General features: G+C 42.2%; 1 protein-coding gene across 1 annotated transcript; it reads right to left on the reverse strand.

Moving 5' to 3' along the window:
- Positions 1-979: 979 nt before the first annotated feature.
- Positions 980-24,475, reverse strand: METAP1 (methionyl aminopeptidase 1). The gene is made up of 11 exons (XM_048510134.1): positions 24,294-24,475; positions 18,823-18,874; positions 16,516-16,628; positions 14,943-15,003; positions 14,239-14,330; positions 12,372-12,455; positions 10,491-10,629; positions 8,042-8,173; positions 6,791-6,934; positions 5,725-5,790; positions 980-3,346 (listed from the first exon to the last, which is right to left on the reverse strand). Exons 1-11 carry the CDS (start codon positions 24,405-24,407, stop codon positions 3,183-3,185), a joined length of 1,161 nt encoding a protein of 386 aa, XP_048366091.1. The 5' UTR covers positions 24,408-24,475; the 3' UTR covers positions 980-3,182.
- Positions 24,476-24,725: the final 250 nt, after the last annotated feature.

Raw genomic sequence — 24,725 nt, forward strand, 5'->3', positions numbered from 1 at the left:
TTTCACCACAAGAGAAGGCTGTGCTGAGCGTGTTCTCTTTTGAGTGCAAGTTTCAGATTAGCAAGTGCAAAACACACAGGTCTCTAAAAAAAATCCCTAATGTGTATATAAGGGACTGTTAAGTCACAGCTGCTAAAATATTTAAAAAGAATCTACATCTGTGGAAATGCTCTTATTGCTGAAGCTTTCTGGAAAGATGCAATTCAACAAAAAAAAAAAGCCCACACCTCATTTTGAGTTTCTTGAACAAGGATTTAAGTTTTAGCCTTGCCATTATAGTTGGAACTCTCTCATTTAACCCCCTTAAAAGTAAACAACATCTCTTTCATTTGAAAGATGCCCAAACCTGTAATCTGGGATTACCAAAACCTTGTTGAGAGCAAAGTAGGCGTGAAGTTCAGTACCTGTAACAGAAAAGAACAGGTGCCCTTGCCCAGTAGGAGTGGTACAGGTTTCAGTGACTAGACACAGGACTAAAGCGTGAAAGATCTAAGATTCTTCCCTCTTCACCATAATTCTCTACCAAATCACATAGTGTTCGGCCAGATTCAAAACAGATACTCCACCATTTAGTAATGCTTTGTTCAGACTGGGGGATGAGTCAAAGGCAACAGCTCTTTCAGTGATTATTTCTTCTTAATAGGTATAGTTGGCTTACATTTCTGTACCTGAACTGCATTCATGTTGTAAAAAGCCCTCTCAGCCGTTTGCAAACTGGAGAATAAACATTAGGTAGAGATAATTGAGGAAAGTGCTCATTAAAACAAATGCTTTTTCCTGATTGATTTGGCTACTGGCGTCTGCTTTCAATGAAAAGGGGGGAAAGAAATGTAGAACGTTTAACATTTTTAGTGGCTGGTTGGAAAAACTGTACAGACTGCCCAAGTGGCAACATGTATTTTCTACCACAGCTGAATTGTGAAAACTCTCTTTAAAACAGAGGAAACATCACTTTAAAGGAAGCAGAACAATAGATTGCTGTAGGTTAACCATCCAGTCTTTTAATCTCCTTAATGCATTGCATACGTATCCACTCAAGAATTGCGGCCTGTTTTGTTAAAATCTCTGCTTGCACCCAAGTGCTTGTAACAGTTCCGTCACTTTACTGTTCCTAAAACAACATTATAGAATGAAAAGATCCCAACGGTACATTTTCAAGAAAAACAAATTCTGAGGCACTCAGGAGAAAAAGCTGAGACTGGTTCGAAGAGTGGAATTTTCTCGTTCCGGCTGTAAGCCCTCACCTAGTGCTGCTTCCAGGGTTCAACCCCTCCTGCCCCCCGAAACAGTACTGCACGTGAAGTGGATGCTCTGCAGTGAAATAGGGAAGCTGTGAAAAAACAGCCGCCCCGCACATGTGCTGGCAGAAGTAGACTGTAGGGTCTACCTGTTTCGTACAGTTAAAGTCACATCTGCACTCATTCTGCAAAAAAACACCAAAAACCCATACCCTAGTGAAGTTAAGTGTTATTGATGCTGGGGGGTTCTTAGCTTCTTGCAATCCTCCTGCCTGATAAGAGAGCAGACACTGAGCCTAGAATCTACATATTACGCCCATGACTTGATGACTTGATCTGATTCCCACCCTCTGGCACTGTAAGAATAAAGCAGGTATTAAGACTTTAAAAATACAGTAAATCCCTTTCATTACAGAATTTAGGATTAAAGAGGAATGGCAGAAAACCAAACTAATCCATCAGTGGACCACACCAGCAGCATAATATCCACATCGGTGCAACAAATTTATGTGGGAAAGTGGGGAAATTACACCGCCATTACTGTTGCCGAAGCTGGCCTGGGTTGTTGTTTTTTTCTTTGATTGGTGTGACTGTCCAGTTCTAGGTTCTTTCAAGTGCATTATACACCACTGAAATCATTTTATTTTGGTGAAATAGCTGCTGTGGATATTTGGGCTATTTTCCTCTTTCCCTCCAATGCCTGAAATAATATGGGGGAGGGGGGGAGGCAGCAACATGACATTGATGCACGTTCTGCAATGCAGCTGTAATTTATCCACTGCACACGGAGTTATTCTCATGGCCAGCAGTGGAAGCTCTCTCCCCATAATCTGCAGTGAGGTGATTTTTGGTCGCTACAGAGTATCCATAGAAAAGGGGTGGATGGGTAGCTCCCCACCACCACCGCCTCAGATCCAACTCCTGATTTACCAGGTCCCAAACACATTGTTTTTAAATCACAAGCAGTCCCATACAGATCTAAGAGGGCTCCGCAGCAGAGAACCACTTGACCAGAGAAACACACAGAAGTCAATTAAGTTTGAAAAGAAAACCCCAAAATCAGCCCAATGTCTTTGGGACATTCCTGTTATTAGAGAATACGTATTACAGGACAAGAACTCTGCCTATTTCAATTTTGTTAGCATTTAAAAAAACAACAACACAAACCTTTGGAGCATCATTGGCTGTCAAGTAATACCCGTTTTGAGAGGCTGCATTTTGGTGAAAGCTTATGCCAGGCAGAGACTCGGTAATTTCATCTCCTCCATGAACAAAGAAACACCTCTTGCAGTTGTCAGCCAAAGAGAAACAGGCCCATCCGTTTAACAGGTGAGTGTGATACTTCCACATTGTTACAACAGAGCGTGGAAGCAGAAAAGGCAGAAGAAAATTCAGCAGGTACACTTGACAAGGCAACAGATAACACTTTCTATTATAGCACACAACCCCTCCTTTGAATTCTAAGCAGACAAAAGCCCAGCCCATTAAAACAGTGTTTTTCAGCAGTAGCTAAGCAAGGGGGTTGCCTTTGTAACAAGAAACAGTTTTTAAAATCTCAGGTGTCGTTTGTAAAAGCAGAGGCCCATTTGCCGAAACCTTTCGCCCAGAGTGAAAAAGTACATGTGCCAGCAGGTACTTTGGCAATGATTGAACTGCCAAAGCCCAGCTGAGAAAATAAACAAGGGGTAGCATAAAGAACAACAAAATTGTGTTGCTGTTTTTTAAAAAAAGCTCAAACAATGTTGTGGGGTAACAGGAGGGCAGATAAATGCTCTTAAAGCCAATCTGCTTCCAATCATCTGCATCAGGAAATGCAAGGCTGAATTGCTCTCACCTACTGTCAACAAGAGGAAAACAGGTGATAAAAATTTCCCCTTTAGCCTGCACTTTACTAAAATGCATAGTACAGAGACGCTCGGTTCAGGCCCTGCCGCTTGGCTTCAGTTAGCACTGAGTCATGAAGTGAGGACGAATGCTATCTAACCGCCGGGTTAAAACGTCACACCCAGTATCTGTGACCAGAAGAGTGTGTTCAAACTGAGCAGATCGCTTGCCATCACGTGTCACTGCCGTCCAGCCGTCAGGCCACGTTTCGTCTTGCCACCCACCTAACGAAAACAAAGATTAAAACTCAGCATCAGAATTCTTAGTGAGAAAAGCAAAACTGTCTTTGGTTTTGGAGAAAGACAAGCTAAAATACGCAAATATCAAGACGAAAGCAGTTACATAATATTCTACCAAAGGTGGAGGAAAACACTATGTAGTTGCAGCTGACTTAGAATGACCGTAGAGAGCCAGTGTGGTGTAGTGGTTAAAAGCAGGTGGATTCTAATCTGGAGAACTGGTTTTGATTCCCTGCTCCTCCACATGAGTGGCAGAGGCTTATCTGGTGAACCAGAGCTGTTTCTGAACTCCTACATTCCTGCTGGGTGACCTTGGGCTAGTCACAGTTCTTTGGAACTCTCTCAGTCTCACCTACCTCACAAGGTGTCTGTTGTGGGGAGAGGAAGGGAAAGGAGCTTGTAAACCACCTTCAGTCTCCTTACAGGAGAGAAAGGGGGGATATAAATCCAAACTCTTCTTCTTCAATGCAAGAGACACTCAGAGATGGTTTGGTATTGCCTGACTCTTTCTGCACAGCAGACTTCCTTGGTGGTCTCCAATCCAAGAATTAGGGCTGGCCCCGCACAGCTTCCCAGATCTGATGAGACTGAGCTATCCTTGACATCCAGGTCAGTACCTGGATCTTTTTCTTTAGCCAAATGCCAGCTATGCATTATCTTCAATAGTCTCCCTCCTTTGCTACTCTTTCTCCTTGCTACTCTTTGGCCCCTTCCGCAAATGCAAAATAATGCATTTTCAAACCACTTTCACAACTGTTTGAAAGTGGATTTTACTATTCCGCACAGCTTCAAAGAGCACTGAAAGCAGTTTGAAAGTGTATTATTCTGCATGTGCGGAATAAGCCTTTCTCTCCTTTACTGTCCCATGACTAGATCGCTTCCTACGCAGGCTTCTCTGTCCAGAAAACACTGGATCTTTTAAAGGTGAAGGCAGTAGCTTTGGGGGAGAAAGAAGATAATCTCCTAGTCTATTTTCGCCATTTAGCAAATGAGAAAGCTATTAGTGATGTTCAGGCATCTAGTAAGAGACATATATATATTTAACCATATGCATGCTTCTACAAGTGACTCTTGTTCAATGTCAAATTAAAGCTAAGATCCATACAAGACATTTTGAATATTTAATGCATAATGATAAATGTAGTTTCATAACTAACTCATCTTTTAATGTATTTTCTTTGATGACTAAGATACAGCAGCCGTTGCACACAGAAGTGCAGATGAAAGGGATAAAACTGATTTGTCCCAGAATAATGTGTCCCTTGCAAATTACCATGAAGCAAAGGATCTATAAGCCTATTAATGATGCTGTCGAACAGAACAGAACTGCCCAATGTCTAAAGAGGCTGTAGAGCACAGAATGAGTATCCCATGAGTTGGATCTCATGACTTTGTTCTACCCAAAGCACAGCCTTGCACTAGTGAAAGGATCTAACATTCACAGCTTGCAGTTCAATGGGACTCACAGATTCAAACTCTGGTAATCTGATGAAATGATATATATATGAATTACCTCCCATTCTGAATCACATACTGTTTCTTAACCTATTAGCTTTAAACAGATCCCTAAAATATAAAATATAAAAAATAAAAAAACTAAGCTGCAAAATCAATCGCAAAGGCATAAAATTTCACAACTGAAAGAGTGACGGGGCAACTATTCTCTTCTAATAAAAGAGGTAATGTCTCCGCTTGCTCTATATTTTGGAGCAAAATGCTGGGGGGAAGAATTAGGACTAATAAAAGGAAACACTTCTTCACGCAACGTGTGATTGGTGTTTGGAATTCATTTTATCTTAATACTACCAACAGTTGAGGTGGTGATGGCCACTAACCTGGATAGCTTTAAAAAGGGCTTGGACAGATTTATGGAGGATAAGTCGATCTATGGCTACCAATCTTGATCCTCCTTGATCTCAGATTGCAAATGCCTTAGCAGACTAGGTGCTCAGGAGCAGCAGCAGCAGCAGCAGGCCATTGCTTTCACATCCTGCACGTGAGCTCCCAAAGTCACGTGGTGGGCCACTGCGAGTAGCAGAGTGCTGGACTAGATGGACTCTGGTCTGATCCAGCAGGCTAGTTCTTATGTTCTTAATTTGGGACTGGGCTGAGGAAAAACTAGCTATTTCCAATTCAGAAAAAACAGCTACCTCTGCCCAGTTCTCAAGTCAAGCCCAGCTTATTGGAGCTCCTACATCAGAGGTGACCAACTCTGGCATTTAGATGTTCATGGACTACTACAATTCCCATCAGCCAACTGGCCATGCCAGCAGGGGTGGATGGGAATTGTAGTCCCTGAACATCTGAAGCGCCAGAGTTGGACAGCTCTGTCCTACATGAAGTTCAGTCAAATGCAGAATTACCTTCACAGATCATTGGTTCTATTGTAAACGCGTGACCAGGCTTCATTACACCAACCGCTTTATTTTCTGAAAAGAAAGCAGAATGAGTGGGAATAGTTCTCTGGGAATGGAGAAAAGCGAGGAATAAGAAAAGCACGATAATGTTGGGGAAGCTGAATTGCTTGTATGGTTTCTAAAAACATAGCACTGGAAAAATGCTCACTTGAACGGTGTGTCTGCATCACAAAGAAATAGTTAGGTTTGAAGAGAGACGTGTGCTGGGGGAAAGGATGTTGCATAGCTAGTCATTTTACATTCCCCCACTAACAAAGATGATACCTGTTACCCCAGTAAGATTGAAGAAGCCAGGATTGCTTTTTTGTTTCAGTAAAGAAGAAAGTGGGTGCCAGGAAACACATTGGTGGGCTCCATATTGGCAATCAATACCATCAAAATAAGGATAATAATAATTCTATAACAGTGATGGCGAACCTATGGCACGGGTGCCAGAGGTGGCACTCAGAGCCCTTTCTGTAGGCACACATGCATCATGTGGGGGGACGGAAAATCACCCCCCCCCCCCACACACACACATCTAGGCTAGCCTGGGCACGATCCTTTACATGGGAGTAAGCTCGGTTGCTGGCAATGGGGCTTGCTTCTGATTAACCCTCCTAGGGTCGTGATTCACCCATTCGAAGTGTTACACTGTTGCTTCACCAAGCTTACTCCTGAGTAATGTGCGCCTTGGGCCAAATCATTTTTTCTAAACTAAAACCTCAGTATTCAGGTTAAATTGCCGTGTTGGCACTTTGCGATAAATAAGTGGGTTTTGGGTTGCAATTTGGGCACTCGGTCTTGAAAAGGTTCGCCATCACTGTTCTATAACAGTGAGATTAAGACCACCTTTCACTCTTACCCAAACCTTGGTAAATTTCCCACCCTCTCAACATCGTTTCAGTAACATGAATTCAAAAAGTATTCACAAGTAATGGAATATAGAATTTTGTTACAAAACCAGGAAATAATTTATATTTGTTAATTACTAGTAAAGCTAGCACGCAGTTGACATTTTGTCAATACTTACTGGCATAATGTGGCACATTGGGAGCAGTATGGAAAAGTTTATGGATCCCATGTCCACAGTAACTCCGAACCACTGAAAATCCATTGGCTTGAGCGTGCTTCTGTATAATATTTCCCAACTCTCTATATCGGACACCAGGTTTTACTGTAAGGTAAGACATGCGCTATTTTACTAACAGGCGTTCAAAGATTACCCCCCACAGTCAACTTTTAAAGGTCATTATTTGCATTTGAATTTATATATTATTATTATTTATTAGTTTTGTATACAGCCTCCCCCGAAGGGCTCTGGGCGGTTCACAACATATTAATATAAGTAGAGCACAATTTAAAACATTAACAATTTACAATATAATAAACTTATGGCTCTATTAGGATTAAAACAGCTAAAAACCCTATAAAATACAGCATTCCAATATACAGTTCCTTGCATCCAGTCACTAAACTTTGTGACAAGAGAAATCTAAAGAAGGGATCCCTCTGATATAATACTTCAAACAAAATGTAAAGTACTTGAACTGGGATAGTTATGATGGAATTGACTACTTACATAAAAACACAAACTTATTCATTCCCTGGCAACTGTTTGAGCATGCTTTTCTAGTCACAGCTTTTGTCCTCAGAAAGTTAATTTGGGTTATTAACTTTTCAGTGTCTGGTGTTCACAAGATCATTAAAAAAAAATAAACCCTTGAACATGTCAAATGTTTTATGGGAACCCCCCCCCCCCACACACACACACACACCCCAGCTCAATTCATGCATTTTAACAGAGGGTGGAAGAACAGCTGCTGACTCCGCTTTTCAGAATCCGAAATGTACTTTTAAAAATTGCAAGCAAACAATTCAGATTTAAGTGTCTGAGCTTGCTTCTGATGACCCTTGTTTATTCTGCATTTCTCACAAAGCAACGTTATGCAAAAGCAATACAGTGCTGGCATGATAAATGCACTGTGTCAGTCAGATGTCTGGCAAGAAATCCTGCACAACAGTTTTAAATTTTAATGGAAGAATTTCCACCTAAGGCTTAGCTCAAAAGGAGGTAAACCATTTATTGCAAATGTCTGTTCAATAGGACTGGATGAAATAAAATTACAGCTTTCCACGACAATTTGGCACAAGACATGATCTGGGATTAAGAGAACTGGAAGTGGCGGCAGCTGCCAAGGGCTCCCGAGTCCTACCACTGACATGTCAGAGATCCAACATTCAAGAAGGAGAAGTGAGGCGAGTGACACCAGCAATCCCTTACCTGCATCGATGGCTTGCATCAGGCACTCGTAGGTTGTCTGAACTAATCTCTTTGCACCCTCATCAACTTCCCCAACGTAAAATGTCTCATTGAGATCCCCGTGATAACCATTACGATACACTGTAATGTCCACTGGATGCAAAAAGAAAAACAAAACTGTAGCTGTGTTCCCACTTTTGAAAGCATAAGAAGGTAGTTGTTGCACACCATAAAGCTAGCAAGCATCAAGAGGGAAAGAAAATACATTGGCTTGAACCCACCCAGTGTTGGCCAAGTCCTCTTCTTGGCCAAGCCCCCTTCATTCCACCAGTTCCATCTCATATGGCAGTGGTGGCGAACCTTTGGCACTCCAGATGTTATGGACTACAATTCCCATCAGCCCCTGCCAGCATGGCCAATTGGCCATGCTGGCAGGGGCTGATGGGAATTGTAGTCCATAACATCTGGAGTGACAGATGGCTTTTCATGTAGCTCCCACAATTCCCATCTTAGCCTTTTTAATGATCAGAAAGAATTGCTTCCTCCCTTTCTCGTGTGTGGAAAATCTGGATCCAACCTAAACAGTGCAAACTGATGCAGAGTGAGTTACTCCAGTCCAAGCCCTCTAATATCAAAGAGCTTAGCACAGGGTTGTTCTTCATAAAACTGCACTGGAAGTGATTACCCAACCAAAATCAAAATGGCTAGGTGTCATACCACAGGTATGTTCTTATGATGGGCACAATATGGATGAAGAGATGGAATTAAGTAAAAACCCTGAATTATTCTGTGGCCCGCAAAACACTGGGTTGCAGCACCATGCAACAGAACACCTGGTTTTGCATCCAGGGAATCCTACAACTCAACCCACAGCATGTCCAGGTAAAAATAGAACTCATCCAGCAGATGCCAGAAAAGCCCTCTCTTCTCAAGGTTGTAAAAAGCTACTGCTCACTGAAGCAGACAGTACTGAGCTAGATGGACCAATGATTTGCAAGGCAATATATCAAGTTTGAGATGGCATCTGGGATGAGAAGTGAACTTTGTAAAGGATCTAAATCGGGGTCTGCAACCTGCGGCTCTCCAGATGTTCATGGACTACAATTCCCACCAGCCCATTTGGCCATGGTGGCAGGGGCTGATGGGAATTGTAGTCCATGAACATCTGGAGAGCCGCAGGTTGCAGACCCCTGATCTAAATGTAAGTGTCAAGATTCAAGTCACTCATTCCAGAATAACCACTGGACAAGCCACTGTGAACTTTGAATCCCTGCATATGAGCTAGAAGGCAAAGAAATACATGAAAGCATACAGTCCAAGCAGAATGCTTGCATTCTCTCAGGTACCTTCTCCCACAACATACTTAAACATTAAGATATATTCCTGCAACACCAAGAACGTTGCATGGTTCTTAAGATCCCACGTATTGAGCACTCCTTCGCACATGCATCCCATGTATCCTTTCTCACCATTTATAGTTAGTCACTGTGCCAGCATTCATAAGCACCAGCAACACCAAGAATCAAAGTTCTTCCTAAAAGATTGTACCTAAAGTGGGTTTGGGAAAATTGTGCTAGAGAAGGTGAAAACTTCCAGACCTCCCACCCACCATTTACCCCCAACACTGCTGACATGCTTTCTGCCCTTTAAAAAAAAGATGACAGTAGTAAATATATTACTATAATATGAAAGCACTATAGTGAGGTACAAACTACCAATAAAGATGGTAAGAAGTCTGCTAGAGGTGGGGCAGGGGGAATGCAGGTCACCATTCACAGCAGCAGTGAGACCAAAACAGGGAATCGTCCCTGGGCAGATACAACTGAAGTCTACAATAAGACCATTATCCAATTCCTTTTTCTCAAACAGCAAACAGTTTGAAAGGCTACAATAAGCAGTGAGCAAATTCCCTGAGCTTGTTAGTAATCTATATGGGTAGGGGGGAAAAGAACAATATCAACATTAGAAATCTACATCCTGCTTTGCCAAAAGGGCTAAATAAAAAATCGTGGAAGCAGCTGCGAAGCTCTTCCAAAAAACCTGCTAAAATACAACAATAAAATTCTGTACCATTAAAAAAACCTTGTTTTCCAAGTTATATAGTTGGCCAAGAGGAGAAACTCTATTAACATGAAGTCTGAAGAATTTTTCAATAGAGTTTTGTTTAAAAATCTTCAGGATCAACCATTTTCCATAGGTAATATGGAAATAGAAAACTGAAGGGGTGGGGGGAGAATCAGTATAAAATAACATTGATTATAATTTGTCCAATGGCAAAGTCCCTCCAAATAATTAACATTGTCTTAGGATCATGGTGGCAAACCTATGGCACTCCAGATGTTCATGGACTACAATTGACCATGCTGGCAGGGACTGATGGGAATTGTAGTCCAATGACATCTGGAGTGCCATAGGTTCACCATCACTGTCTTAGGAGGATACTACAGTTAACCTCTTTCAAAGTTCCTACCATTAACAATATCTTCCTCTTGCAAGGGCCGCCTGTCTGGAATTCCATGGCATATCACTTCATTTACCGATGTACAGCAAGACTTAGGGAAATTATAATAATTCAGCGGGGAAGGATAGCAATTTCGGGCAATGCACGCCTGTAACAAATTTTAAAATATTCATATTACTCTTACACAATGACAAGAGTTTTTGAAGAGACACACATTGACCACAAGCATAATTATATAAATATACAACCTCACTGAAACCAACAGTACTTACATGAAAGTAAGCATAGAATTCCACCAGTAACCTGTTGTGTAATCAGCATTCTGACGGCGCAGAGCCTTTGCACTGCACAAAGATTATCTGACAGGCTAAGCTTTACATCAGAAAGTCCTTGAATTATAGCTCACTGCTGCCAATCATATATCAGGCAAGCCAAGCCACCACTTTCAGCACCCCTCTGCAATATAGTGATGATACCAATTCATGTTATAAGAAAGGGGCGATGGCTTAGTGTCCATGCATCTGCTCGGCATGTAGAAGGTCCCCGGTTCAATTCCTTGTATCTCCAGTTAGAAAGATCAAGTAGGATGTGATGCACAAAACCCTCTGGAAAGCTGCTGCCTGAGTAGAAAATACTGACCTTGGTAGACGGACGGTCTGATATAGTAACAGACAAGCTTCATGTATGTTTATGAAAAACTACTAGTTTAATGTATGTGAAGTGCTTTTAACACAGTAAAAAGCACAACATAAATGTATTAGTGCACTCATGTAAGCAAGTATTTGCTTTGCTGCTTGCTACTCTCAGTTAGCATACTCTCAGGTTTCTTGGCCCTCAAGAAGTGTAACATAAGACATGCTAAAATCACATACCACTACTTTCACTTGAAGGGAAACAAAATGTAAATGGGTGTGTCACATCAGAATGCTTACAGCAGGGGTCTTCAAACTATGGCCCTCCAGATGTTCATAGACTACAATTCCCATGAGCGCTACCATTTGGCCATGCTGGCAGAGGCTGATGGGAATTGTAGTCCATCAGCATCTGGAGGGCCATAGTTTGAAGACACCTGGTTTACAGTCTCCTCAAAAATGTATTGACATAGGAACCAGTGATGCAGCGCCAAGGACTAGGGCTATGCATAGTTCTACAGGTGTTGTTTATGCATATACCCTGCAGCCAAGCAGCCCCATCCAAAGGGGGGAGAGGCAAAGAGCCTGTGGTAGCAGCACACCCTCGTGCCAGTGCCTTTGCCCTCCCCAGGGCACTAACCCCTGTCAAGGGGGAGAAGCTCCAGCAGCTGGCTGGCTCACAGCTTTACCACCACAGAACTTAGAAGTCCAGGCTACAGCAGGGCTGCATTGTGTCCCACTCAGATTCCAGAGTGGGAGAGGTTGGGCTGGGGTATTCCTGAGGTGGAACCGACTTCAGTTGGCTCCCTCCTGGGATTGAGGGCTGGTAGTACAGCGCACCAGCTCTTGGACTTATGCCACGCTTTTTGTTGTATCTGTCCCTTCAGCCCTATGGGACTTTTCGGTGACAGGGAGGTTTCAGTGCTCCTCCCCGCGATGCCAAAAAACCCTTTTGGAGATTGTGTAGCCTGACACCTCAAGGTATGGATGGGGCTGCCTGTCAAAGAAGAAGGAAACTTCTCACTATCATTTAAAAGTGGATACCTCAAAAGAGAATAAGGACTAGACACAGAGAAGCAGACATTTTGGGAGAAGATAATCAAATCTTTGGCATTCCCATGTTCAGGTTGTTTTAAGACATGCATTTCTCAATTACTAATAAGAAGTAACATAAGACATGTAACATCAAATACAATGGATTAGACAACATTAATTATATAACAACAGGAATTGTGATTCCACATTGAAGAATGCTTACTAGATGTACAGCATGATCTATTTCTTCAGTAGTCACACCTGGCTTTACCATCATGGCTGCAACATCTAATACTTCTCTAGCAAGCTGCAAAAAAAAAAAAAAAAGAAGATATAGAACTCACTCACTGAGAATCATATACTGCCAAACCAGTTGAAATCTGGTTTTAACAATTGATAAAACTTCTTGAAGTTCTAACGAAGTGTTGCAAGTAACAGTGGTTAAGTTAGAGAACTAAATTGCACCATTAAACCTACCACAAACAACTTTATCAAAAACCAACAAGCGATACTTCTTAAATCATAACCCTAGAAATTAGCAGATGAAGGTAAAATCTTCGGGCAATTAGTTAATGCCAGGGAAGCTGCCTGACATTCACCCAATTTTCTAACTATTTAATGAACAGCAAAAGTACTCTGCCATTGTAAAAAAAATCACAATGCAACAAAGAACAAATTAGGATGTGGTTGTTGTGGGTTTTCCAGGCTGTGTGGCCGTGGTCTGGTGGATCTTGTTCCTAACGTTTCACCTGCATCTGTGGCTGGCATCTTCACAGGTGTATCACAGAGGGAAGTCTGTTACACACTGTGTCCAGTGTCACAGTGTGTAACAGACTTCCCTCGCTGATACACCACAACCAGTTGAATCTGGCCATGAAAGCCTTCGACAATAAATTAGGATGTATTTAAATCTGCCAAGTAGCGTGAATGGTTCATTAGGGGGGAGTTTATTCTCTAGGCCCAGAGGTTGATGGGAATCAATGTTTTTATGTGCCCATTTTTAAAAACATTCCATAGACTTCTTCATTGGACAATTTATTACCAACGTTAAAAAAAAATTAACTACCTTGGGAGAAAAGAAAATATTCTACTGTTAGAGCAATGTCAGATATTACTGCTTCACTGGAATGCTCCAATGATATGCTTCCATGATAAAAATACAAGACACGTAACAGGTATGCTGACAATAAAGGAGCAGCTCAACAGATAAACAACATTTTAGGATACACATATGCCCAAATTCTTTAAAGCCAGACAGTAAAATTATCCTCACCCAGCAAGAGTACTCTCAAATCCACTACAAATCCTCATATCTTTGAGACTGCATCACCCCATATGTCCCTGCACAGCCTCTCCATTCGGTTGAGGCCAATTTACTGGTGGTCCCTGGCCCCTCAATGATGCGGCTGGCCTCCACACAGGCCAGGGCCTTCACGGCTCTGGCCCCGGCCTGGTGGAACATTCTTCCTCCAGCTGTCTGGGCCCTGCGGGATCTTGGTGAGTTCCGCAGGGCCTGTAAGACGGAGTTGTTCCACCAAGCCTTTGGAGGGACCAGCCGCTGAAGGTGCCCCCCTCCCTCTTTTGGCTCTTTACGTCTGGGCCCCTCTTTATTTAATGGGACTCGCCATCCCTCCCTCTTGGGGAGGATTTTAAATATGGGGTTTTGTTGGACACCTCTTACTGTTCTTATAGCTGTTTTTTTAAAGGTTTTAGCAATTATATTTAAAACTGTACTGAGATTTTATGTTCTACACCGCCCAGAGCCCCTTGGGGATGGGGTGGTATAAAAATCTAATCAATCAATCAATCAATCAATATGAATTGAACACTCTACTTCTGCCTTTCAATCAGGATTTGAACGGGCAATCATGCAAAAAAACCAAAAAACCAAAATGCAGTTGAGTGCATATGGGTAGATGATATGGAAAGGGCTTTGTCACTAGGGAATCCAAACCATTGTTAAACTCGTGTTATCTTCCCACAACTACTTCCCACAGTACAACCGCCTTTGCTTTTAATGTGAATTGTTTTGCAAGCATCCATGCCATAATCTCTATACTGAGTTTGCAGCATTTGCCATGTGGACTTACCCTGCACACGACTCGCATCCCTTCTATATCTTCTGAGGAAAGGATCTTTATTTGTGAAGTTCCTTTAAGGGTCTGTTCTGATTCAGACATACCTGAAAAGAATTATCTGTAATATTTACAAATTCAAAACATTTAAAATAAAAACGAGACGCACACTCATTTCTAGAACTTCTGCGAATGCCGTGGGTGCTTCCTCAGCGCAGGAGCTATAAACGTTTTATCACGCTGGTAGACTAAAAAGAGAAATCCTCTTGCCGCTTTTGACAATTGGCATTCCTAATATAGAAATAGGGGACAAGTGATTCCTTGATTACTCTTAACCATTCAACTACTGGTCATTTTTGGACTTCGAATTATGGTTACACAGGAGCAAGACTTTTGAAAGATGCCTCTAGTGAGAAAACTGAGGTTGAAACCATGTGGTGGATCACCCACCTGCTTTGAACTTGATTATTCAACACAGGCCCAGAGCTAATGCTACACTGAAACTTCAAAAAAGCAGCTCTGTTTCAAAGCCTCACTAGGCTTGGATTTTATCGCTTTGTGCAGCCTTATTTTCAAGTCACTAAAAAGCTGGTTAACACACCATCAATTTGATCTGCACATTCAGAACAACTCCATAATGAAACAAAAAAATCCCCCCTCAGAATCGCCTAAAGCAACAGAAGCTTAAAAACTAAACATTGAAATATATTTGCAGTTACCTAAGGGGTGATCAGCATAATCTGGCCTTTGAATATAACTCGGCACAGGTCGTGTTGGCATCTAAAGAAAGCACAAGCAAAGTAAGGTTTATTTACCTGAGTGTATGGGTAAGGACAGCTTAAAAAACAAAAACAAAGTCAGTATTTGCACATTCAAATCAAGGTCAAAGAGCTTTGGTCATTGCCTGGATACCCCAAACTAGCCCAATCTCACCGGATATGGGAAGCTATGCAGGGATGGCCTTGATCAGTATTTGGATGGGAGACTATCAAGGAAGTAAAGGATTGCTGTACAGAGGCAGGCAACGGCAAACTACTTTGTCTCTTGCCTTGAAAACCCTATGGGGACACCATAAGTCAGCTGTGATTTGGTGGCACTTTCCACCACCACAAAGCCCCTCAGCTCTGACTACTGAAGACAAGCTACCGTATATACTCGCGTATAAGCCGAGTTTTTCAGCCCTGTTTAAAGGCTGAGAAAAGCCCCCTCGGCTTATACGTGAGTCACCATTTTCTATACATCAAAAGGAGGCAGGGGGTGGGGCCAGGACAACCTCCCTGCCACTGGGAAGCTGCTTGTTGAGGGTGAAGGGGGAACCCTGAGGCACACTGGCTGGCTGGGCTTCCTCAAACCCCCGCAGAGGGAGCTCCTTATTTGGGCAGTGACTCTCCCTGATGTAACTGCCCAAATAAGGAACTCCCTCTGCCCGCCCTCGGCTTATACCCAAGTCAATAAGTTTTCCCAGGTTTGGGCAGTCGGCTTATGCACGGGTCGGCTTATACAAGAGTTTATACGGTATACCAAGAGATCTTACGACACTTCAAGTTAAGGTCCAGAGTCTCTTAAAGCCACAATATAATAAAATTAACAAAAATTCTAGTAGCTAAGTAACACCAAATGTATAAATGAAGCACACAGTATAGGGCCACTAGAACTGAATATCTGCTTGTTATCACTGTATTTCATTTCATAGCTCACATATTCGTCAGCTTTTTGATTCAGTAGTAAGGTCAACAGCTGTTGTTACCCTAGCTTTTCTCCTTATTCTTTTAAGGTACAGCCCAGTTGTATAGATCGAATCCCACACCAGACTTTGAAGTTTCTCATACTAGCGATCCAATAAGGTATTGCAGTACGTGCTTGAACAAATCATATCACTAGATTTATTAATGGCATATGCTGACTTTTTTCCACCCAATCAAAAATACTGTGGAAAGCTACAGGCAAAATTATTACATAATAGAACATTCAGAAACAAAGGATCCCATCTTCTCATGTCCTTTCTTTCGCTTATTCTCTTTCAGCATAGTTCATTTGCAATCTTTTGAAATAATGTTGATTTTGCAATTTCTGGGCCACTTTTTAAACTTTCTACTGTCTGCAATACCAGGAGGCATGACAAGCATGAACTGTGTAGGAGTTGTGCTACTGTGCAGGTGGTTACATAAATTTATTTTGCAAGACATTTCCCTCAACTGAGAAGTGGAACGGCATAATCACTATGGAATTTCCTTGCTGCGCTTTTTGACTGCTGGAGGGATTGAAGACTGAGGCATCATTTCAGCTATTTACCAGTGGATAATGAGGCCTCAGTTTACCAGTATATCGATAGCCAGACCAAGGATCTGTGTTAACATCACCATCTACGGTCAAGGCAGAAACTTCCCGCTTCGCTTTTTCATCTTCTGGAAAACAAGTTACAACATAGAGGTTATGTGACAACCCACATCAAAAAGTTTAATGTACTCTGTTAGAAAGGAACATGAAAAGTTAATAAGAAGAACAATACATCTAATTCTCCCTCTCCTTAAAATACGCTCTAATCTATTTCTAGGATTGCTTGTTCCTTACATGGCAGGAACAATCCCATCTACCAGCATCTCGTAACAGGCTTTTACTGAAATTGAATTGTGATATATAGATGGCATAAGCAATGCAATCGGAACTGCAAAAAGTGTAATAAACTTAGACCAAACCAGAATAGATACTGAAGAGAACAACCTCTCTGCTCCTTCCTGTCTTGTACCTGCAGTGGGAACATAACCTGAACTATTATTCAAAAGAAAGATTGGAGTCTAGTAGTAGTTTAAGGACCAACAAAACTTTCCAGGTCATAAGCTCTCGAGAGTTAAACCTCCTATTATCATGAACAGAGAGTCTTCATTGAATCTAATTTGGAGAAAACCGGCTTGTGTGCTTGCCAGTTTCCTTTTAAACTTTTTTTCAAAAAATCAGGTTCTCCTGTCTGGTGTAGTGGTTCGTGTTGAGAGACCTGCGTTTTAAACCCCTAGTCTGCCATGGAAAGCACACTGGGTAACTTTGAGCCAGTCATGCGCTCTTATCCGTACCTACCTTACATGGCTGTTGTGAATATAAAATGAATGAGAAATGAATGATGAAAGCTGCCTTGGGTCCTCATTGGGGAGAAAGGTGGAGTAAATAAAATAAATAACAAAAAGGGTCGGCTCAAGAAACAAGAATACCCTGCAAGCATGCCTCTACAGAGAGATGGTACTAAGCACAACATCAGATCACAGTAAACGGAAGGCTTGAAAATCAGACTGACCATTCATAAAGTCCCATTCTCACAAAGATGGACTGCAGGGAGAATGCTGTTTCATGGCTTATTAATAAAACAAACAAGAATGGCTCCCTGATTGTCTCAACTTTTATTTGTGCAGGGAATACTTTTTTAAAAATGGAAGAACATTCAGGTATGACTCTTCAGTATTCTGAAATGCTACAGCATGGTACTGTACATCACCTTAGCAGTAACTAGTCCAAAATTATTGTGAACTTTGGCAGGACTGCCCAGTCCAGTAGCCTTTGTTAATCCAATTAACAATGGCTTAAAGATACCTGTAGAGCTATAAAGATCAGCAAAAAATTGGGGAGGGGGGGTCAGGATAACTTTCCTCCTCCCAAACTGCACAATGGAAAAAATGAGAAATGTTACAGAGCGCTGGAAAAAAGCTCCAATGAAATGACATTTTCTTCCTTCAGAATAAGTGAAATGTGTTTTTAAGACAAAGTTTTAGTCACTGAAAATGCATGAAAAGTTTCAAGTAAAATAACCCAAAGCATTATATAATGATAATTCCAGCACCTGCTTGTCGCCTTATGCGGCATATTTTCAAGGATATGTCAACTGTTTAAATGTGAATAATTTTGGCAACAGTGAATAAGATATGATGTCTTTGATAATAATATTAAAGAGTTCAGTGTTCTCCAACTTATAACTGGACATCCAAATATGCTGGTAGCAGAGAGATAAAATTTCCAGAAATTTTGAATAGACAGAATAAAGTCTAGCTGCAACTTAGAAACCAACACAATTTTCAGGGTATAAGTTTTCAAGTGCAGGAACTTTTACTAACAAAAGCTTATCCCCCAACATTTTGATGGTCTCTAAGGTACTACTGGACTCAATTCCAGGTGTTCTACTGCAGACCAACATAGCTAATCTGTGAAACAGACATTTTGAAGCCATAGGATCCCCCCGAACAATTCTTCCAGATTTTTGGGCGTCTTCACATCTGTAGCTGACACTTCTACCTACTGTGACTATATGAGACTTTGTGTAGTAGTACAAAGTTTAAGTCAACAAGCTGCTTTCTAATGTCAATTTTTATTTTCCCTACCTGGCAAAAATAACACTTTGAAGATCTGTTAAACTCTATAAATAAGCCGATATAATTTTATACACTAAATAAGTTCTCTCCTCAAGGCTTCAAAGTTTTTCATCTCAAATTATCACCAGTCAAATGTAAACACTAAGACTGCCTATAAAATAGGACAAAAGAGCCCCTTGGGGATAGTGCGGTATAAAAAAAACTAATAAATAAATAAAAATAAATGCAAGAGAAAGTTTTTGCTTACTTGCTTTCTTGTGCAGTAACTTGTGAGTAGCCCAGCTTCCCTTAAAACATTCCTAGAAAAATATGATATAAATTGAATAATGCCTTAGAATATGTTCACTTCATGAGGTGAAATGTACCCTGTAAAACAAAAGGCAGGAGGGCAACGTTCGGATTAAAAGGAAAAGGTTTTCATCATACCATAACCTACTGCGATTGGCAATACTGTATATGTGGCAACTGTATTTACTGAAGAAAACATCAGTGTATCATGGAGAACACATGAAAGGTAGACATGTTCCTGACGGAGACCCATTTAATACCTTATCTACTCTGATATGGTAATACATGAAATGGGGTAATGCCAATCAATATTTTGGGGGCAGGAAGGAATCTTCCTCCAAGACAGATTGGCCAGGGATTCTGGAGGTTTCTTGCCTTCCTCTGGGCATAGAGAAGGTGTCGAGTGGGTGGGGGAGATGGTTGTGAATTTCCTGCATGATGCAGAGATTGGACTTGGTGACCCTTGAGGTCCCTTCCAGCTCCTCGTTTCGTACCATAAAAATACCATGGTGCCTGTTTTGCATTTACTCAACACCCCAAAATTTCATGAGATATTCTTCTATGGTACCATATTTCTAGTTCTAGTTTCTTGTTACTAACTCTAGCACACACACTTCCAAAGTAAAACATAGTACCTAGCAGGTGGTCCAATTCTACACATTTATAACCCCTCTCCATAGTATCTCTATTGATGAATATGGCTTCACAACCATTTAAAAGACTATAATATGTGCAAATATTTGCCTCAAGACCACTAAGATCATGGTGAAATTCAATCTGATCACATGATGCAGCGAACCTGTTTTTTCTTACTCTCATCTCTGATACCACACTGGGGCTCTTCCATTTTCTTCTCATTTTCCACCTCAAGAAATAATTCCCATTTGCTTAAGGTCATTAACTTTGATGCGAATACAAACAGGGTATTACTTCTTATTGCTTATTTTCTGCAGCTCTGCCATCTTCTTGCACTGGCTTCTTAGAGCACACACAAGATATCTTGATATTTTAACCAATATGTAATCGAAACTGTACTGGGTTTTATAGTTTTAAGTTTTAAGTGTTGATGAATTGAGCTGCACTCTTGTGTTGATATGTTTTGCTGATTGTCGTTGTATGTGCAGCTATCCTGTGAGCCGCCTCGAGCCCTTTGGGGGTGAGGCGGTTTATAAATCACATAATAAATAAATAAATAAATAAACAAACATGTGCTCTTCAAAACATTTAATAAGAAAATGAATGCAACTGAAAGCCACAGAACTGACATCAAAGTGACAACTTTTGAAATTAGGGTGCAAGGTAGCCAACGGCTTTTTCTTCCCATCAAAGAAAGTAAGCATGTTTTTACTTGTGAAATAGTACATCTGACTTTGCAAAAAACTTTAAAAACAGTAATTTAGGACTACAGAAAACTAGTTTACTTTGCTTAAATTTCCAAGCCTTACCAATTTTACTCTCACCTATGCCCTCCAAACCAATCAAAAGTATGGCTCTTGTCCCACCTGATTTGTAGACGATTACATTCTAAATCTGATCTAAGAAGTCAAAGTAACAGCGCCTTCTTTGCACATAACAGGTACTTTGTTACTACTGCTTTGCCTAGTGATAATAGAATGGTGCTGCTTATTGCTCCTTTTGTTCCATAGATGGTATGCCACTGGGACCATGGAGGACAGTTCAGGGCACCTTTCACTTACAGAAACCTTCCTCTAGAAGTGTCCTTTTAAAAAACCCCACATCTCAATATCTACCTGGAGGACCTACTTCCATTTATGAGGAATATGTGAAAGGACTACACCTGGCTACATACTGGTACCTAAATGTTTCTCATGTGAGCCTAGATTCCTAAATGGAGCATTAGAGACAACGGATTCTCAACATTTTATTGGGAGACTACAGACTTCCTCATGATGGGGTTGTAACCAGGGTCACCCATTAAGGAACATGGTCCAATCCAGACTGAGGCAGGACAAATCAATGTTGGCCAGAGTAAGGGGGTAGGGGGGGGAACCTTATCACGGCTGGGTGGAGAGTAGTAAAGATGCCGACATGCTAGCAGCACTCCAAGCTCCAAGGATGCAGTTGGGGTAAAGAGCCCGGAAGTGGGTGCCACCACCGAGCTATGCCAGCTTCCAAACAGACGCCGGTGCAGGGAGGGGCACGCCAGGGATATTCCAAGGAATGAAGCGGATTTTAGTCAGTTTTCACTGAACTTCCAGTTCAGAAATATTCTCCTCTGCGGCCCCAGACCTGCACCACACAAAAGTGTGATGTAAGTCTGTTTCCCCAATTGGGCTATTCAGGAGGCAGAAAGGTTTTTCAATTTTTCTCTTCCTTGCCCTGCCTGGTGCAATCCCCTCCCCCACCCCATAATCTGGATTGTGCTGCCCATCACTTGTTCCTCAACATTCAAATCTTGAAAATTATCTTTTCCCAGCAGAAGCTGACCCTATGCAAAACATTATTATACTACTTTGTACTGTTCTGCTTCTGTGCAAACCAAAGATACTGTACATTTTTTTAATCCCATGGGTTATCTTTAAGAAGATCAGTTAACTTTCAACCGCTGCTTTGCTTTGGGTCCAAATATAATTTTCAATCTAGCAAGTAATTTCACTGAGCAGTAATCCTTGTTATCTGCAAAAAAAAATCTTGCTTCAATTAGGAAATAATTTTGAATCGTTTCTAAGGCAGCAGCCATGTTAAACCCCACTGCAAATGTCTGACAATGGAATGAACAGTTTGTGCACGTTGAACAGTCTCTGTAGGAGACACTGTTATAAGTTGGAGCTGACGCAGGTCCACAGGTAGAGTCTTTGATGATGGCCTGACTTCCAATCTTTACCTCAAGTTGTGAAGTTGCCAAAACAACACTGAACAAATCCTCCATAAATATGGCAGATAATGAGCCACCATTCAGTCAACTAGATAAACTATGTAAACCACTTTGATCATGAACAGTTCTAAAAATCACAATGTTCAGAAGTTTCTTTTGGAGGGATGGGTATTTTTTTAATACATTATGAAGTTAATATTTTCCAAGTCTATACTGGTTGACATTCCACCTGAAAACACCCGAGACAGAGATTTTTTTTGGCATACAACACACTGCTTCAATCAATAAAATAATAATGCCATGCCAGAGAACCAACATGGTACAGTGGTTAGAGAGACTAGAATCTATGAGAATCCCTACTCTGTCATTCTACAAAGGAAACTTGCTGGATGAATTCAGACCGGGTACCCAGCCTCAGTCTAACCTACTTCACAAAGTTGTTGTGAGGATAAAATGGAGAAGGGAATGTTGTAAGCCACTTTGGATCCCAATTGGGGAGAAAAGTGTGTTAGAAATGCAGTAAATAATGTCATCTAATCCAAATCTTTTCCCACCCCCAAAAGTTAAAACAGAACTCTATACAAAAACAACAACCTAAATCGAAGATTCCATGCGTTAGTCTATCTCAGTGGATCTCAACCTTCCTAATGCCGTGACCCTTTAATACAGTTCCTCACGTTGTGGTGACCCCCAACCATAAAATTGGTATATGTAAAATATAAAAAGACCGTTTTCTGATGGTTTTAGGCGACCTCTGTGAAAGGGTTGTTCGGCCCCCAAAGGGGTCGCGACCTCCAGGTTGAGAACCACTGTTCTATTGGATTATCCTATGTTATGTTGTACATCTCCTGAAATATCAAACAATGACTGACAGTCTCAGAGAACTGTCTTTGGGGTTCATGGTATCTCCCGCTTGTCAGTAGTTGAATAGGAGACCTAGGTAACTCAGACCAACCTTTGCCCGAAAGAAGAAAAAAATGAGTTTCCCTGTGCAATTTGTCTTACAAACTGTAATATTTCTCCTGTCCTGTCAAGGAATGACAGATTACTTAAACGGACAGGGCAATATACTACCACTCCATGCAGAGAACATGGCATTTCTCTCTGTTCCAGCAGCCTCCTCTGACTCCTGGAGACATCATTCCCAGGGTCACAATCCCTGCGCAGAAGAACATTCCCAATTATTCAAGATGGCGGAGAGTTACAGTGAGGAAGGAAAAGGAGGTGAAATCAGCACAGCTCTGAGGAAACGGGTCAATTCCACCCTCTTGTCTCTCCTCCATTGAAGCTCACCATTCAGCACAGCTGCTTCTCCACATGGATTCGATAATACCTGGAATTATTTCTCCAGAGGCTGCAAGAACTAAGAGAAGTGCAAGAATGAGTGTGCATGGATAGCTGCATACTGTCTGCTATCCTTTACATTTGCACTTGGGGTGGGTGCGTGCGTGTGAATATTTTATCAATGTTTATGATGGGTTCCTATCGCTGCGTTGTATCATGAGTCATCACACACTTTGTTGAACACTCAAACCACTAGCATAATCCCGAACAGAGTTACATCCTTCTAAACCCACTGATTTCAATGGGCTCAAACAGCTGAAACTGCAAAAGACACAGAACTTCTGTTCCCCAAAGTTTACGGTCCAAAACCGATTCGCTCCTAAAAAAAACAAGTGCAAGCAGAAGCTATCATTTTCTACTGGGAACTTATGTTCCCTAAACCCAGACTTACAGCTGGAAACCTGTACTTACCCACTGGCAAACATAACATATTCTTCAAATGCTAGCTTGTTCTACTTGAGCCTGGCACCATGTTCCAAAGTACTGACAAATTGAGAGGTTTCAGGGAACCCAGTGTCCCCAAAAAATAATCTCCTAGCCTAGGTTTTTTTTTAAAGGACACTAAGATAAAGCCATCAACTTAAATGTCCAGAATATCCAAACCATTCCTTGTAGGGCGCATAAAAACGCAGCTATGCCCAGCCCTTCTCTCCCTGCAAATCTTGATGACAGAGCTAAAACACGTAGTTGAAAACAGCTGCTGCACATAGAAAGGCAGAGGGGGAGACACAAAAGGAAAACTGCTTCAGCAATCCGGTAGCCTGCTTGCAGCAACAAGCCTCCCCTCTCCCCCAATGTCCAGATTTTCTCTTGTGCAAGCCCAAATAACACTCCGCTTCCCTCCTCACGTTTTCCTCCCTTTGGAAACCAAACAACAGGTTCGCTGCTTACCTGAAACCAGGACACCTATAGAGAGCAAAATAAAAATAAAAATCCTTCCAAGCAGCACGAGTGCGTTGCACACACAACAACAAGGGAGGAGGCAAACTTGGGAGGGACGCCATCCCTCGTTGCAAAGTTACTTGGGAGCAAGTCACGTTGAACTCAGCCCGGGCTGGGCTGCAAGAGGCCTCCAGGCACGCGCTTCGCCCCACCACACCTGGGCCGGGACCCACCGGGCTGCCGAGGGAAGGTGCAACAGACCAGCCTGGCAAAGAAATCAATCTGGAAGCAGGAAAAGCAGCCGCGGGAGTGTGGCCACAGGCGTTCAAGGGGGGAGCCGCCTGCGGGCAAAGGGCGCCTGGACCTACCTGCGAGCAGAAGTAGGAGCCGTGGATGCCCAGCTTGATGCAGGTGGGGCATTGCAGCTTGGCCTCGCTGCTGCAGCCCGCCGTCTCGCACACTCGGGCCTCCACCGCCGCCATGCTGATGGCTGCACCGGAGCGACCCAAGCAAGCGGCTGCACCGGGAAAGGGAGGAGGGAAAGGCGGGACTCGAACCCGGGAGGTCCCCCTGCCTGAAGAGGGGAGGAGCTGCCGGCTGCCACTCCGCCCACTCCGAGCTCTTCCGTCGCCTCCAAGCGAGGACGCTGAAGCAGGGCCGTTGGGAAGCTGGCAAGCTGATGCAAGGCGCTGGGAATACAGAAAGCAGCATTGCATTTGCTACCCAGAAGACAAGAACTGGTTGTAAATGGGAAAAGCTTCATTTCTTGGACGGTGCAGGAGGTTGGGCTAGATAACCCC

This window comes from Sphaerodactylus townsendi, linkage group LG10 (assembly GCF_021028975.2).
Source record: "Sphaerodactylus townsendi isolate TG3544 linkage group LG10, MPM_Stown_v2.3, whole genome shotgun sequence".
Lineage (NCBI taxonomy): Eukaryota > Metazoa > Chordata > Lepidosauria > Squamata > Sphaerodactylidae > Sphaerodactylus > Sphaerodactylus townsendi.